The following is a 14,976-nucleotide window of genomic DNA, read 5'->3' as shown; positions in this document are numbered from 1 at the left end:
TTGTAAAGAGAGGGTTGAAATAAGCCCAGGAGCAGAAAAACATGTGTCATGACACAGCTCCTCCCTCCTGAGTGAGTGTGGGGATGGGGGTTTTACCTGTTGCTCATTTGACCAACCAACAAGCAACAGGTATGCAGCCACTCTGATCCTGGGTCCCCAGTTATCTAGATCCAGGTCAGATGTGGCTGCTCAAACCACACCATCCCCACACCACATGTATTATATTTGTTTTTTGTGTGAAGCCCTTTAAAATGAAAAAAATAGTGCTATAAAATGTACTTGGAAGTCCTTGAATTTTATTTTGTCATGCTAGAATGAACCCTGATGTTGTTTATTTGTTTACCTATCCAGACACGGGATGAAACCAATTCCTCAGAGCCCCCACCCCCCAAAAAATGGATAAAATATTTAGGTTATTATTCTTATAGTCCCGCACGCCTCATTCAAGTAAACCTGCAGTCCACAGCACTTTGTGAGCGAGACGTAATCCAATCTTTGTTCTCAGCTTTCTCTTTTTATTGCGCAGTCTGTTGACAAAATTTGATCATATTGTATTAAAGACCAGCGGTATTTGGAAAACCGCCATATCAGCATTTAAGACGTCGGCAGAACATTTAAAAAGGAATAGGAACTGTCGGAAGAAGAGAGGAGTCAGCCATGACACTTTGTTGAGACAAACGGATATGTTAATAGGTGAATAGTTTTAGATTATATATATATATATATATATATATATATATATATATATATATATATATATATATATAGACTATAAAAAATAAATATATATATTATATACAGAAATGTCAAAATCATACTTTTTGTTCTGTTGAGCTGTTAAATACTTATTCTTAATGCATATAATTGTGAACTAAGTGGAGACACCGATCAGCCACAACATTAAAAGCACCACTAATAAGCACTAATATTGTGTAGCCCCCCCTCATGCCTCCAAAACAGCTCTGACCCGTGGAGGCATGGACTCCACAAGACCTCTGAAGGTGTCCTGTGGTATCTGGCACCAAGACGTTGGCAGCAGATCCTTTAAGTCCTGGAAGTTGTGAGGTGGGGCCCCCATGGATCGGGCTTGTTGTTCCAGCACATCCCACAGATGATCCATCGGATCGGACCGTAATCCCGTCCATCCACAAGATGTAGAAGAAAACGTGATTCATCAGACCAGGCCACCTTCTTCCATTGCTCCGTGGTCCAGTTCTGATGCTCATGTGTCCATTGTAGGTGCTTTCGGCGCTGGACAGGGGTCAGCATGGACACTCTGACCGGTCTGCGGCTACGTGGCCCCGTACTCAGCAAGCTGTGATGCACTGTGTCCTGACACCTTTCTATCATTACAGCATTAACTTTTTCACCAATTTGTGCTACAGCAGCTCTTCAGTGGGATAGAACCAGACAGGCTAGACTTTGCGCCCCACGTGCATCATTGAGCCCATGGGCGCCCATGACCCTATGGCCGGTTCACCGGTTTTCCTTGCTTGGACCACTTTTGGTAGGTACTAACCACTGCATACTGGGAACACCCCACAAGACAGCTGTTTTGGAGATGCTCTGACCCAGTCGTCTAGCCATCACAATTTGGCCCTTGTCAAAGTAGCTCAGATCCTTACGCTTGACCATTTTTACTGCTTCCAACACGTCAACTTCAAGAACTGACTGTTCACTTGCTGCCTAATATATCCCACCCCTTGACAGGTGTCACTGGAACGGGATGATAAATGTTGTTCACTTCACTTGTCACTGGTTTTAAAGTTCAGCCCGTCAGCCCATGTTTAACATGGCTGATCAGTGTATACTCTTACACTGCTAAACGAACAAAAACAACAACAACAACAAACAATTGTCAATCTATCTATCTATCTATCTATCTATCTATCTATCTATCTATCTATCTATCTATCTATCTATCTATCTATCTATCTACTGTATCTGTGGGAGTCTCTACCCGCAAGTATGGATTTAGGGTTTGGAGACATTTTTCTGACAGTGGGGCGCCGATATGGTGTGAGTGTTTATTAAATATCTCAACCAAAAAGGCTCGCCAGCCAAGACAAGAACATGAAACAGAAATGAAACAATCAGCGTCAGGGTCCGCGTGGCTGGCGGTCTGGTCCGCAGGGTCTCGTCTCCTGCACCACGCGATCCCCACTGCAAGACAAAACAACACTTAGGAAAACTCTCCCGTCTGGTTTAGACCAATCAGCACTCATAAGGCTGATTAGACGGCGCCGGTACAGCTGAGCCACGGCAGGAAGAAGCCAGCATCGTCACCTGCAAGACCGTGGCCTAACCACGGCCCTTTGTCTAGCCCTAACTCTTCCTACTACATCCATCCATTGTATCTATCTATCTATTTATCTACTGTATCTATCTATCATCCATCTGTAGATCACCAACTCAATTCTAACTATACAGCATGTTATTGCTTACCTTTAACATCTGATGACACCTGTACATGGGGTGAGAATTGGTGAGGGGCTGCTCAAATTTACAACTAGAATGTGTCTACAGCAATTACCAAATTTGAGCCTATGACTCTGACGAGGGTGCGGAAAGGCCTGGTTAACTTATTGTATAGCTATACTGTTATTGTGAGCCTAAAACTCCCGTGCATCATACTTGGCCGACTATAGCCCTCATGTTTACCACATGAAGGGCATTACTCTCAAACATGAACAATACCAAACCACAAATGACTTGAATGCAATAACAGAAAATATTTATTACAAACCCAGATGATTTATACCTCTAAAATTGACCTGGAGACACAAAGGAAATCAAACAAAATAACACCCCAGGGTTTTTGTAACTCAGTTGATGGTATCATGTCGTTGGCGCGCTTTGTTGGAGCTCATCTGAAATATTGTATATAAGATATTGTCTGTACTCACGGATCCCCAGAAACTCAGAAGACTGTTAGTAACAGTGTTCTCACACCCTCTGTGAGAACACTGTGACAAGCATCCATGTGCGAATAGCATGGGGTTCTCCAGCATGCAGCAGCAAATACTGGGCCCCTCTACTGCAGCGGCATGTGTGACAGCATCCGAAGCAAACTATTCAGAAATTCACAAACACAAATAAACTTCCCATCTTTTACTTTGAATGTCCATATCATTTCTGTTCATCGATAGTGTCCATACTCACTCATAAAGTCGGTGCAAAATATGTTTCCCACACACGCTCAGTCTCTTCTCATCCCAGCGAGCTTTGTGGAAGATCAGCTCAGCATCACAATTCTTAATTCTGCGATTTAGTACTTATCTGCCTATTTGTCGCAAGTCTGTCACTCAGAACAGTCTATAACACTCTGTCTCAGCGTACACATCATACAGCAGAAAGGGACTTTTGGACATCGGATCTTGCAAGATTGTGACCCACCATAGACTTAAGGTACATCTAGTACCCCGAGGCCATCAGCGTTCTCTGCTGCCCAGCACTGTTGGCAGGCCAGGGGGCCTCCATCGGCGGGCACCTGGACTAGCAGCAGCTTGAAACCATTGTGCAGTCGCTCTCGGTGGAGGTGTCCAGACTTGCTATGCTCATGCGACAGATGGCGTCCTCCGCTCTCGGTGGTTTCCACCAACCGGCTGAAGAAGTGGCTCCACCACCGGCTGCCACCATCCCGGTCCAGGAGCCTCACTTTTTGAGCCTGTTCCAGAGCCGTCGGCCACTCCTGCCGACGTTCAGCCTGTTCCTGTTCCAGATCCGTCGGCCACTCCTGCCGAGGCTCAGCCTGTTCCTGAGCCATCGGCCACTCCTGCCGAGGCTCAGCACGGTCCTCTTCAGAAGCCATCGGCCGACCCTACCAAGGCTCAACCTGTTCCAGAGCCGTCTGCTGCCTGCCGCCTTGCCCTGCCCCCTGGTCAACCTTGAGAAGGACTGTCTACCTTCCCGGTTTGGTTGTGTGGGGTTCCAGCTCCTGGGCCGCCCACCTGAGGCGTCTGTTTGGCTCCCCACCTACTCCTGAGTATCTATCTGTCTATCTACTGCATCTATCACCGTCTACTCTCTACAGTATCTATCTATCAGTCTCTCTACAGTATCTATCTATATATATGTGATATCGATCTATGACAAGCCAAATTATGTTTTGTTTTTTTTCCTACTAGTTGCCTGTTCTTCGTAATATTTTGTCTTACTAGTAGAACGAGTCCATCTTGATATCAAACATGTTCACCTGACTTGTCATTTTCAGCAACTAGATGCACTTTTTTTCCTACTAGTTGCATTAAAATCTCACCAGTGGCACAATGATTTAACTAGTTACACCAAAATCACAACTATCGTCTTTTCAGCACACTAGTTGGCTTTTAAGCCTAACACGTTTCCATTGACGCAACACTCATTGCGGCAATAATATGTACCTAGTTACACCCGTTTTTATCAACTTAACTAGTCACACATCTACACACCACTAGTTATCATGTTCAGCTGTGCACATTGGCAACTAGTTGAAATAGTGGCTGCGTACCTCACACAAGCTAGTTAACTAGTCGGACCAAATTAATTAATTACCTAGTTCAAAGAATTTATATAAACTAGTTTGATTTGATTCACATGTTGGGACTTTGACCTCACATGTTGTAAATCAAATGAACCGTTCCTTGAACTAGAGGTGACAAAAATGCTTACTAGTGACATTTATGTGCAACTAGTAAACTAAGATATTAAGTAGTACGCCTTCACTGTGTCACTAGTTAACTTCAGTAAGCACTTTTGTCCAACGAGTTGGCATCAACATTTTGATATCAAATAAAAGAATCTAACATGTCTATCTATCGATACTCTGACTCTGCATGTCATGTTCCCGGCTGCAACGGCCGAATTCCCTTCACGGGGGATTAATAAAGAACAACCTTCTCTTCTCTTATCAGTGTGTGTATGTGTTTTTCTGTTATAAGAGGCAGATGTTGGCCGCATATTAGGCCCTGGCTGCTCCTCTGTAATCCCAGTGTTAGGGAGAACAGCAGGGGCTTACCACCACCCTGCACACCACCCAACAGGCGGTGACCGACGGACCATAATCTCTACGCCCCCCCCCCACATCCCATCCTCAGCACCCGTTTTATTACTTGTGCTCAATTGTTTTCGCTCTCCTCCCCTTTTCCTTACATAACATCGTCTCTCGTCCGCGTGTTTGACCCATTCCCTCTCCGGCTTCTGCATCCTAATCGCAAAGGAGAGTTTGAAAGACGGGAATTAGAGGGCAAACAGAGAGAGAGGGGGCGGGGTTTACATGGTTTAAGCCGGTGAGATGCCAACCGGTTAGAGAAATCTTTGTTGCTGTCATTTGGAATGTCCACAAATAAAAGCCAACGTCTCAAGCAATCTCAACATTGGGATTTTTCCTGTTTGTTTTCGTTGACAGAAGAGGTGCTAGCCTGGAAATAAATGGCTAAAAAATACCGTATTGTCTGTAGAAAAGTTTCTATTTTACTTTGACCCAAAACACTGCACATACGTAGACATTATCCACTGCTTCCTGCGCCTTTTTAGAGACCTGGCCATTGTCAATGGAGGCGAGGCGCGGCATAGCTCTTTGTAGGTGGAGAAAAAAAACCATGATTTCCAGGGTTTTGTGACAGCATAGGAAAACAAACTAATGGATACGTTTCAAAGGCAGAAAATGACAGAGTGGCAGGGTTTGTGCACTTGAACTGAGGATACGTCTCCCTCGACGTCTACCCTTTTCAGACCCAGAGTCTGAGTCTAATCTCATCTATTTCAGGGAGAGGTAACACACAGACCGTCAGACACGCACACCCGGCCAAAGTCGGCTGTAAGGGACGAAGGGGGACAAAAGGGAACAAACACGATGGGTAAGATGTCAGTGGTTGCCATGGGAACAGCTTGGAGGAGACAAACAGTGGGCTTGTTGTTGTTGTTTACACTTTGACAGGGGAAGTTACAGCCCACACCCCAAACCCCTGCGGTACAGGGGGAGGAAACAATCAAAGAATAATGCAAAGTAGCGCAGATGGACCCAGAGCGACTCCCTAATCAATCCTGAGCAAGGGCAAGTGAAGAGGCTGCTTCTGGGAGGAGGTCATCAAGGTCATCAAGGTCATCAAGGCATCTGCTGATTATGGTCACATAAGACATTTCAGGAGTCAGGAGGTGCAACCACGTTGTGTCACGGCCCTAGGCCCTGGGGGTGTTGAAATGGTTGGCCGGCGCCTGATACGCAAAGCAAATTCCTTGTTACATGGTTAAGCATATTTATGATGATGATTGGGGGTAAAAATATATCTAAATTGAACATAATTATGGTCACAGAGGCCACGTTTGTTGAATCCCCTCAATAGTTTATGCTTTACACAGCATGGACATAGGCTACGAGCCGAAGCCGTGTCATAAAACAAGCGTGTACGGTTTGTGCATTTTAATATACATTATTTGTTTTTGTTTCCTTCCCCCTAAATGTGTCTGCCAGATTTCAGATGGCGGGGACAGATGAAGGGGAAACATGAATTATACCAGGCATAAACAAATCGCTTGATTGGATAAGGTCTTTTTTTTTTTTTATGTATTCTGCATACAATTACAGTTTACCTGCTACACATTCAAAGAAAATATTCCCATTTTCCCCGCCCAAGAGATAATCCGTGTGTGTGGGCCATATTTGTTTCCTCAGAGCGAATTCCTGATTAATTTGGGTGCATCAACTGGATCAAATACAAATGCACTGTTATGTTTGGTGATAAAAACAACTTCCAGTACACCTCCAGAGATTTAATCGTGAGAGGATCCATCCGATCCGTATGGAAATTGGAATATTTATTAACAGCTGTGAGATGGATACGCAGACACTTCACCGACACTGACGTATTTACTTTAAAGCGTGGGACAAAGAAAACTAAACTTGAACTTCACCAACGATCCAAACTACCTACCTAAGGGTGTGACTTTCACCGCCACAAACCGGAATTATTTTCTTTAGGCAGTTGTTAAAACTCAGAGAACACTTTTCGATATTTTCTCATGAGGTGAACATGGCAATGCTCAAACGGGAGGTATCATTTCATCGCTTCTTTGTTCGCGTTATGAGTGCGATGCACTCGTTTCACCGCTGCCGATGAGTTGACACGTTGCTCACTCATGCTTTCACTGTCGACAGAAAGGTATTTTAATTTGATTGTTTTCTTGATTTGTGTTTACCCCAAAGCCATCCCGCTAGCGCACCTGCGGTCGGTAGGAAGACATCTGTGGCGCTGCACTGAAAGTCTCGTTGACGTGGCAGTGAATACCGGCATAACAATCTTGAATCTTGAATATCAAATTGGTTACGACCAAATAAATAGTTATGCTACTCAAACAATAATGAATGCATTTTCCAATTGCATTTGCATTTGAAATCGCAATTGCAACACAACAAGCCCTGATTATATAGGCGATCGGCATTTCCAAAGCAACGAATATTACATACTGTTAGTAACAATTAAATAACAGTATTATACTGTTGAGGTAAATCAAGATGTTTTTGTGTTTGTGTGTGTGTGTGTGTGTGTGTGTGTGTGTGTGTGTGTGTGTGTGTGTGTGTGTGCATGTGTGTCCCTCATAATTGGATAATTGATGGTGATAGAGATAAAGATAGATACATACAAGATCCAGTACAATAACAATATAAACACATGTGAAATAGGTGAAATTAATGACATTGCTTTCCTATTTTGATGATAATCATAGCCCCAAGGTGTAAGCCGGCGGGTACATTAAGAACAAAAGTTGCCAATTCTTTAGCGTGTATATACTGTATAATCCCCATGTACAGTTCAGTTGGCGGGATATACAGTACATTTTGGATGATCAGTTCATTATCTATATTCCTATTGCTGGGGAATAAGACAGCCCTTCATAAACATTTTGTCTTCACTTTACGTTTAAGGACCTGACATGCTGGACAACGGTGTTCTCCTGTAAATGTCAAGTATTACCAGAGAGAGACGCTGAAGTAAAAACAAACATACAATCTATGGGTAGTAATCTGCGTATTATAGGGGGTTAGAACCCGTCCCAGCTCGCTGTGGGTTCAGATCCAGTGGAGGCCCTGTTGACCCGCGTGGCTCGCCTGGCCCTGAGGGACACCAGATTCAAAAGTCTCTCCAGCTCGTCGCCAGAGCTACCGAGGCCCCCGGAGCCGAGCTCCCCGCGATCGTCCTCGGACCCCCGGCACCCTTCCGTCTGTCCGTCCCAGGCTCGCAGCGGCGGCAGGAGCTGGGCCGGATGCAGGTTGAGGCCGGGCGGGCTGGAAGGGTACCCCTCGTAGGCCCGCCGGGTCGGGGGCAGAGTGTCATAGAGGCTGTCTGCGTCGTGCCGGGACTCTTGGTACTCCTCATACACCGGCGAGGAGCCATCCTCGCAGTTGTGCGGCTGATGATGCTCCCTCTGCTCCTCGTGGCTTCCGCTGTCTTTCCCGCGGCTGTACGAGCACTGGCCCTCGCCCTCGCCCTCCTGCCGCCTGCGGTCTTCTCTGCCAGGCGGGCATCTCCTCTCCCACTCGCCGGACTGGTTCCTCTCCCACTGGAAGGACTTCCTCGCCGCGCTCTCGTGCGACCGCTTTCGGTCGCGGTCCCTGGCCGGGCCGGCGACCCGGTAATCCAGCTGGAGGGAGCGGGTGCTGCCGCCCCGCCTCATGCACTGCTGGCTCTCGCTGAGGTCGTAGTGGGAGCCCAACACCGGGGGTCGCAGACGTGACGGGGACAACCACATGGACGACTGGCTGGAGGTTTCCCAGTGGTACGCTAGGGGAAAAGACACGTGGATTTACTTTCCCCCGTAGCAAGGATTGAGAAATGTAACACTCGCACTTTCAGTGTGGAATACGGTTCGGAATGTGAGAAATAAAGGCGAGGTGCGAGCAACACAGGGTGAGCGTAGCGGGGGGCAATAGTTCTGTCATTTTTTTGCCGCAAAGAATTAAGCAATTTTGATTTTCTTGCCACAATTTCATTCAATTTTCGAGTGACAGAAAATGCTGAAAACTAAAAGACATATTTTAATAAATACCATATCTTCACACTGTCCAACTGCAGATACCGGAGTAATTGGTGTGGTATTATGGTATTATTTTTTCCCCACAATTAATTAAACAAATTATGGTCCATGGCAGAAGGTTTACACTACAGTAAAGCACAGTCTACAGCATGTTATGCAGGATCCATACAATAAAGGTAAAAGGAAATCTGGCTTTGAGTTTGAGAATAAATATAGCCGGATGGAACAATTGGTGCCAAAAGGGTCGAGACCTGTTGTGGGATGTACAAGTACGCTCTAATGTCTATGCCTAATGCCTGGTATGTAACGAGTGATGAATGCGTGGGCAGAGGCAATCTTTACATCCACCGTGCCTGATCTGGGCGGCCCCTTAACAAAAAACTTGTGTACGCTGCATGCCATGCCTCTCGGGATGCATATAAGATTAACTTTGCATTTTGGGGATGTTCGAGGTAGGGGTAAAAAATAATTAAATTCTTGGCCTTACAGTCCACTATGAAATCTTTGACGAACTCTATACAAATCTCATCTTCGCAGCGCACATGGGGATCCAGTGTCAATAGAAGGGGGAACAAAACAAAACACAACGGATGCCCCGTGGGGACAGGGAGGCGTCAACAATTTTAACAAAGCATTCCTTGTGGAAACAATTAAAGGCAAAATATATTAGAGTGAACACTGAAAAGGAACACAGACTGAAACAGAGATGAATTTAGATAACCATTACACACACACAGACACACACCCACATACACAAAGACATTCATCCAAAGCAATGCAAAATAGCACACAACAACACACCGGCCGAGCAATTGTAGGCAAACCTGCGCATGCAAAGACGTTTTTTTTTTTTTTGCATCATAGCTGTACAATCTACTGGTCTAGCCTCAACTACATGATTCATGGATCCGGTTTTTGCACGTTAATAACTTAAGGCTATGACATCCGTCAGGGTTATGACAAGGTAAAAATAATAAAAATGTTAATCGCATTTTTCTGAGTTTGTCAATCTGTTAACCTTGGATTCGTTTACAGCAGATACAGATCCAACCTAGCAGCAGGAATTACACACAGTCAAACTTGTCTAGTTTCTTGGCCGTTTCACTGATGAGTAGCCGTACTCTAGCATTGAACGAAGATGTAGCCCTGACACATTTAGGGAAAGATAATACTTTATCAATCACTGGGAAAATTCAGGGTACATCAAGTAAAGGGGAGGGGGCGCAGCAACGCAGCGAGCAAGCGGGCAGCGAAGCAGGTAGGGCAGGAGGGATTGGCTGCTTAAATAGGCCGGCTCATTAGGGCGGGGAAGCGTGTGGCGCTGTCAAGTTGTCTGACAGAACTCTCGTCAGCTATCATTACTTAAAAAAAAAAGAAAAAGAACGAGACAGGATTAAATGAAGGAATAGAAGGAACTTTGACCCCAAGGCATTTGTGATGCTTTGGCTTGTGTTCGTCATTACCGCAAGCCGCGATCTGCTACCGCGGAGTCTCCTCCGTGTCCAGAAACAGCACTACGCAGAAATACGCCGCAATGTTTAAATGCTACAATATTTTGTGAGAGTCAGCCTCAAGGATTAACCTCTCCTCATCCATCACACAAGTTGGCTTGATTGACAAGCGCCGCCCCGGGGGGAGTCGGGACAAGCTTTATGAAAACCAATGAGAGCCTGGTGAAGGACAGGACTCGCTCGAGGAGGTCTGGAGCGACGAGCGTTAAATAGAAACTGAGTGAGCGGCATTGCAGGCTGGACGCATATCCTTTGTATAATACATGAAGCTAGTTCACAAAAACGGCAGATGAATTGGCAACTTTATATGTGCAAGCGGATCATCCGTGGTAAATGATTCACCGCCTTGGTCGAACTCGGTTGGTCATTGTGTACCTTCCTTCTAATAATTGGTGTCCCGATCCTGATCAGTGATGGCAGTTGGGATGATTGAGGGAACGTCCTTGGATATCCGCCTTGTTTTTTTAAATAGGGATTTGGGGAAGTTGCATGTAAAAGGTAAAAGTATTTCTTAAATGGAAGGCGCAGTATGAAGGCAAGAGCAGATGCTGCTCTCCCCCCTTGTGTACGTCAGAGGCGCTCGCCTAGCGCAGCACAACGGTCAGTTACACCATGTCCACGACATACGGGCGGAGACGGTACGACTTGGTGTCTGTCCATTGTTGTACTTTGATGAAGTGTTAGATGTCGTTTTTTGTTTTTTTTAGTTTTTTTTAACGTCTTGACTTACCAGGGCTTTGACAGCACTGTTTGCTGTCCAAGCTGGACACTACAAAATGGGGCAGAGTAGGAGACAAAGAGACAAAGGGATGACAAAAGCAAAAGGAAGAAAGTGAGAATCGGGGGAGATCCAGATATCACACTCTACAGTACATGTGTTGTATACAAAGGAAAGCTGAACAAAGGAAGGACGTTGTGTTATAAGGTCTAGACGACATGATGTTACAACGCAATGTAAGACCATGGGGAAATCGTTCTTTTTTACGTACCTTCGCTTTCTATACTGTCGACGGTGTCGTTCACGAGACGTATGACCGTCACGATGGAGGCTGCGGAGGCACCGAGACACAAAAAGGTGAGAGAAGAGAAAGGGAAGGGAGAAAAGGGACAATGTCAACACACAGACGAATAGGGAAAAGTTCCCTGTCCTTGGGCGCGGCCGCGCTGGAAGACTGGAAAACCACAAACGCTTGACCGCGTGTTAGTTTGGACAATGTGAGTGTGTACGCGCGTTTAATGTTCAGTATTTTTGTGCTTGACGGTGGACGTGTGTGTGGGTGTTTCCCAGTGAGATGGATTCCACACTGCTCTTCCTGCAAATACACAGACACACACACACACACACACCCACACACGTATGTAACAGAGCAAAGGAACACATGTATACACACACTGCACAAGCACCTATAACCGCCACACAAACACAAAAACAAACACAAACACAGCTTTTGCATTTGCGCAAAACACATATAATCAATTGTCAATGTGATCTTTATGAATTGAATTTAAATAATCTTAGTCTCATTGTCCATTATTTAGAACGGAATTGAAGCACTTCAAGCGCCTCAAGGACCTGTTCAGAACCCTGTTTTACCTCACCTTATCTAATCGTACATGCCTTTATTTTGGTGATTTACCGTTGTCGTCAAAGGATTCCGAGGTGTAGGAACTGATGGAGTGGGCCTCAGAGTTGACGTCAGACACGTACGACGCCTCCTCCACCGGGTCGGGCACCTCCTCTGCCCACACACACACACACACACACACACACACACACACACACACACACACACACACACACACACACACACACACACACACACACACACACACACACTTTACACTTTACAAATTTACTGCAGAACCCCACCCACTAACCTCAATTATATCTCCCTTTATCCATAAACGCCATTCCAAGAACAAATAAATAAACTAAAAAATCAGAAAATGATTTGGGAATTGGCCTAGATTTATTCATGGAGGATTGTGGACTTGGGACACACACAAGTGCACGCGCGCTCGCACACACACAGACACACACACAGACACACACACACACACACACACACACACACACACACACACACACACACACACACACACACACACACACACACACACACACACACACACACACATACATACACTCGCTGGAAGGAATTCATAATTTATAGCCTCCACATTCCTGCTGCAGATGTACATAGTAGGATTTTCACACTCTGCTGTTGCCTGAGACAGGGCAGGCAGTTCATCCAAAGGTGTGTTTTTATTTTGAGTTGCTGCTCGCCAGAGCGATGAGATACGATTTGGGTATTCAATAGACACTGCTGGTAGCACTATCCTATATACAGTGTATATTGTGTTGGTATAGGTATAGACTGTTTAAGTGGCCCCCTGGACTGGTGCGATATTTAGGGACTTGGAAAAAAAAAAAGGAAAAAAAAAAAAAAAAAAAAAATATATATATATATATATATATATATATATATATATAAATAAAATACCGATCTGATATCATGCATGTCAAATGAGATTCTCCTCACTCTGGGAACTCAATCTTTGAATGACATTTTTACATTTGGCATTTGGAGGATGCAATACAGTAAGAAATCAAATAAAATACAATTCTCTAACTACAATGATGCGTAGCCTGCTGAGCTAGTTCTGTCAGACAGAACTACTTGATGGCGCCACACGCTATCACGTTCCACGCCCGGATGGGCCCGCCTATTTAAACAGCCAATTGCTCCTAAGCAATAGATCCCCGACGCCAAACTCAAAGGAAGTTGTGAGGTGGGGCCCCCATGGATCGGGCTTGTTGTTCCAGCACATCCCACAGATGCTCCATCGGATTGAGAGCTAGAGAATTTGGAAGCCAAGTCAACACCTTGAACTCTTTGTCCGATTCCTCATACCTTTCCTGAACAATTCTTGAAGTGTTGCAGGGCGCATTATCCTGCTGAAAAGGCCAGCGCCATCAGGGAATACCGTTGCCATGAAGGGGTGAACTTGGTCTGCAACAATGTTGAGGTAGGTGCTACGTGTCAAAGTAAAATCCCCATGAATGCCAGGACCCAAGGTTTCCCAGTAGAACATTGTCCAGAGCATCACACTGCCTCCACCGGCTTGTTTTCTTCCCATAGTGCATCCTGGTGCCATCTCTTCCCCAGGTAAACGACACACACGCACCTGACCATCTACGTGATGTTGAAGAAAACGTGATTGATCAGACCGGGCCACCTTCCTCCATTGCTCCATGGTCCAGTTCTGACGCTCACGTGTCCATTGTAGGAGCTTTCGATGGTGGACAGGGGTCAGCATGGACACTCTGACCGGTCTGCAGCTACACAGCCCCATACGCAGCAAGCTGTGATGCACTGTGTGTTCTGACACCTTTCTATCATAGCAGCATTAACTTTGTCAGCAATTTGTGCTACAGTAGCTCTCTTGGGAGCCCATGACCCTGTCGCCGGTTGTCCTTGCTTGGACCACTTTTGGTAGGTACTAACCACTGCATACCAGGAACACCCCTGACCTGTCGTTTTGGAGAAGCTCTGACCCAGTCGTCTAGCCATCACTATTTGGTCCTTGTCAAAGTGGCTCAGATCCTTACACTTGACCTTTTCCTGCTTCCAACACATCAACTTCAAGAACTGACTGTTCACTTGCCGCCTAATATATTCCACCTCTTGATTGGTGCCGTTGGAATGAGATGATCAATGTTATTCACTTCACCTGTCAGTGGTTTTAATGATGAGGTTGATCGGTGTATGTGTCACAAGAAACTGAATTAAATCACTTATGTTTTAATTTGAATTGCCCAACTTGAATTATTGCATACAATTTTTTTGTTTGAATCACGTCATTTGACTCCAGGAAACTCACTGTTGAGCTCTATAGTCGTGCAGTATGTGAAAGGGGGTTCTGTGAATCTGCACTCGATTCCGCTTCCTAAACGACCCGGATGTGTGTCTCGGTAAACTGAAAATGAACTGCAAGAATTTGAATTACGAGAACTGAATGCATTTTCAGCGAGGATCAAATACAGTTTCAGAGTAAATGAATTCAATCTCATAATATTACATTCATCTTCAACTTTATTGGAATTCAGTTCCAAGCTTATAAATTAAATTTCAAACCATGCTAATCAGATTCAGTTTTTCAATTTAATGATTCAAGTTGAGCAACTCAAATTCAAATACAAATGATTCAAATTCAGCTTCGAGTGACATATTTCTGCCCATAATTTTTTTCCATCCTCCTGTCTTTCACGTGTTCAAAATATCAAAATACACAAATCAGTGGAAAAGTGTGGAGTGTACACTTTACACTGCATATAAAGCCTTCTAGTTTACTGTACATTTTAATTTTATTTTATTGTTATTTTCTCAATTTATATGTTCATATTTATGGTTTATCATTAGGTCTTGGGTACGTCGCCACATTTCTGCCG

The 14,976-nt window shown here is 44.9% G+C and overlaps 1 protein-coding gene across 1 annotated transcript in view; it reads right to left on the bottom strand.

Moving 5' to 3' along the window:
* Positions 1-8,019: 8,019 nt before the first annotated feature.
* Positions 8,020-14,976, bottom strand: part of fat3b (FAT atypical cadherin 3b) — a gene marked incomplete at both ends in the record, with an annotated part of 71,162 nt that continues 64,205 nt past the window's right edge. Inside the window, 4 exons of the mRNA XM_080013502.1 lie at positions 8,020-8,759; positions 11,254-11,292; positions 11,513-11,572; positions 12,161-12,262. Coding sequence (XP_079869628.1) covers positions 8,020-8,759; positions 11,254-11,292; positions 11,513-11,572; positions 12,161-12,262 — 941 coding nt within the window. The remainder of the gene's footprint in view (positions 8,760-11,253; positions 11,293-11,512; positions 11,573-12,160; positions 12,263-14,976) is intronic.

The sequence above is a fragment of the Zeus faber genome, assembly GCF_960531495.2.
Source record: "Zeus faber genome assembly, chromosome: 14".
In the NCBI taxonomy this organism is placed as follows: domain Eukaryota; kingdom Metazoa; phylum Chordata; class Actinopteri; order Zeiformes; family Zeidae; genus Zeus; species Zeus faber.
Note: the sequence above shows the minus strand (reverse complement) of the source record. Positions and strands in the feature narration are given on the sequence as shown.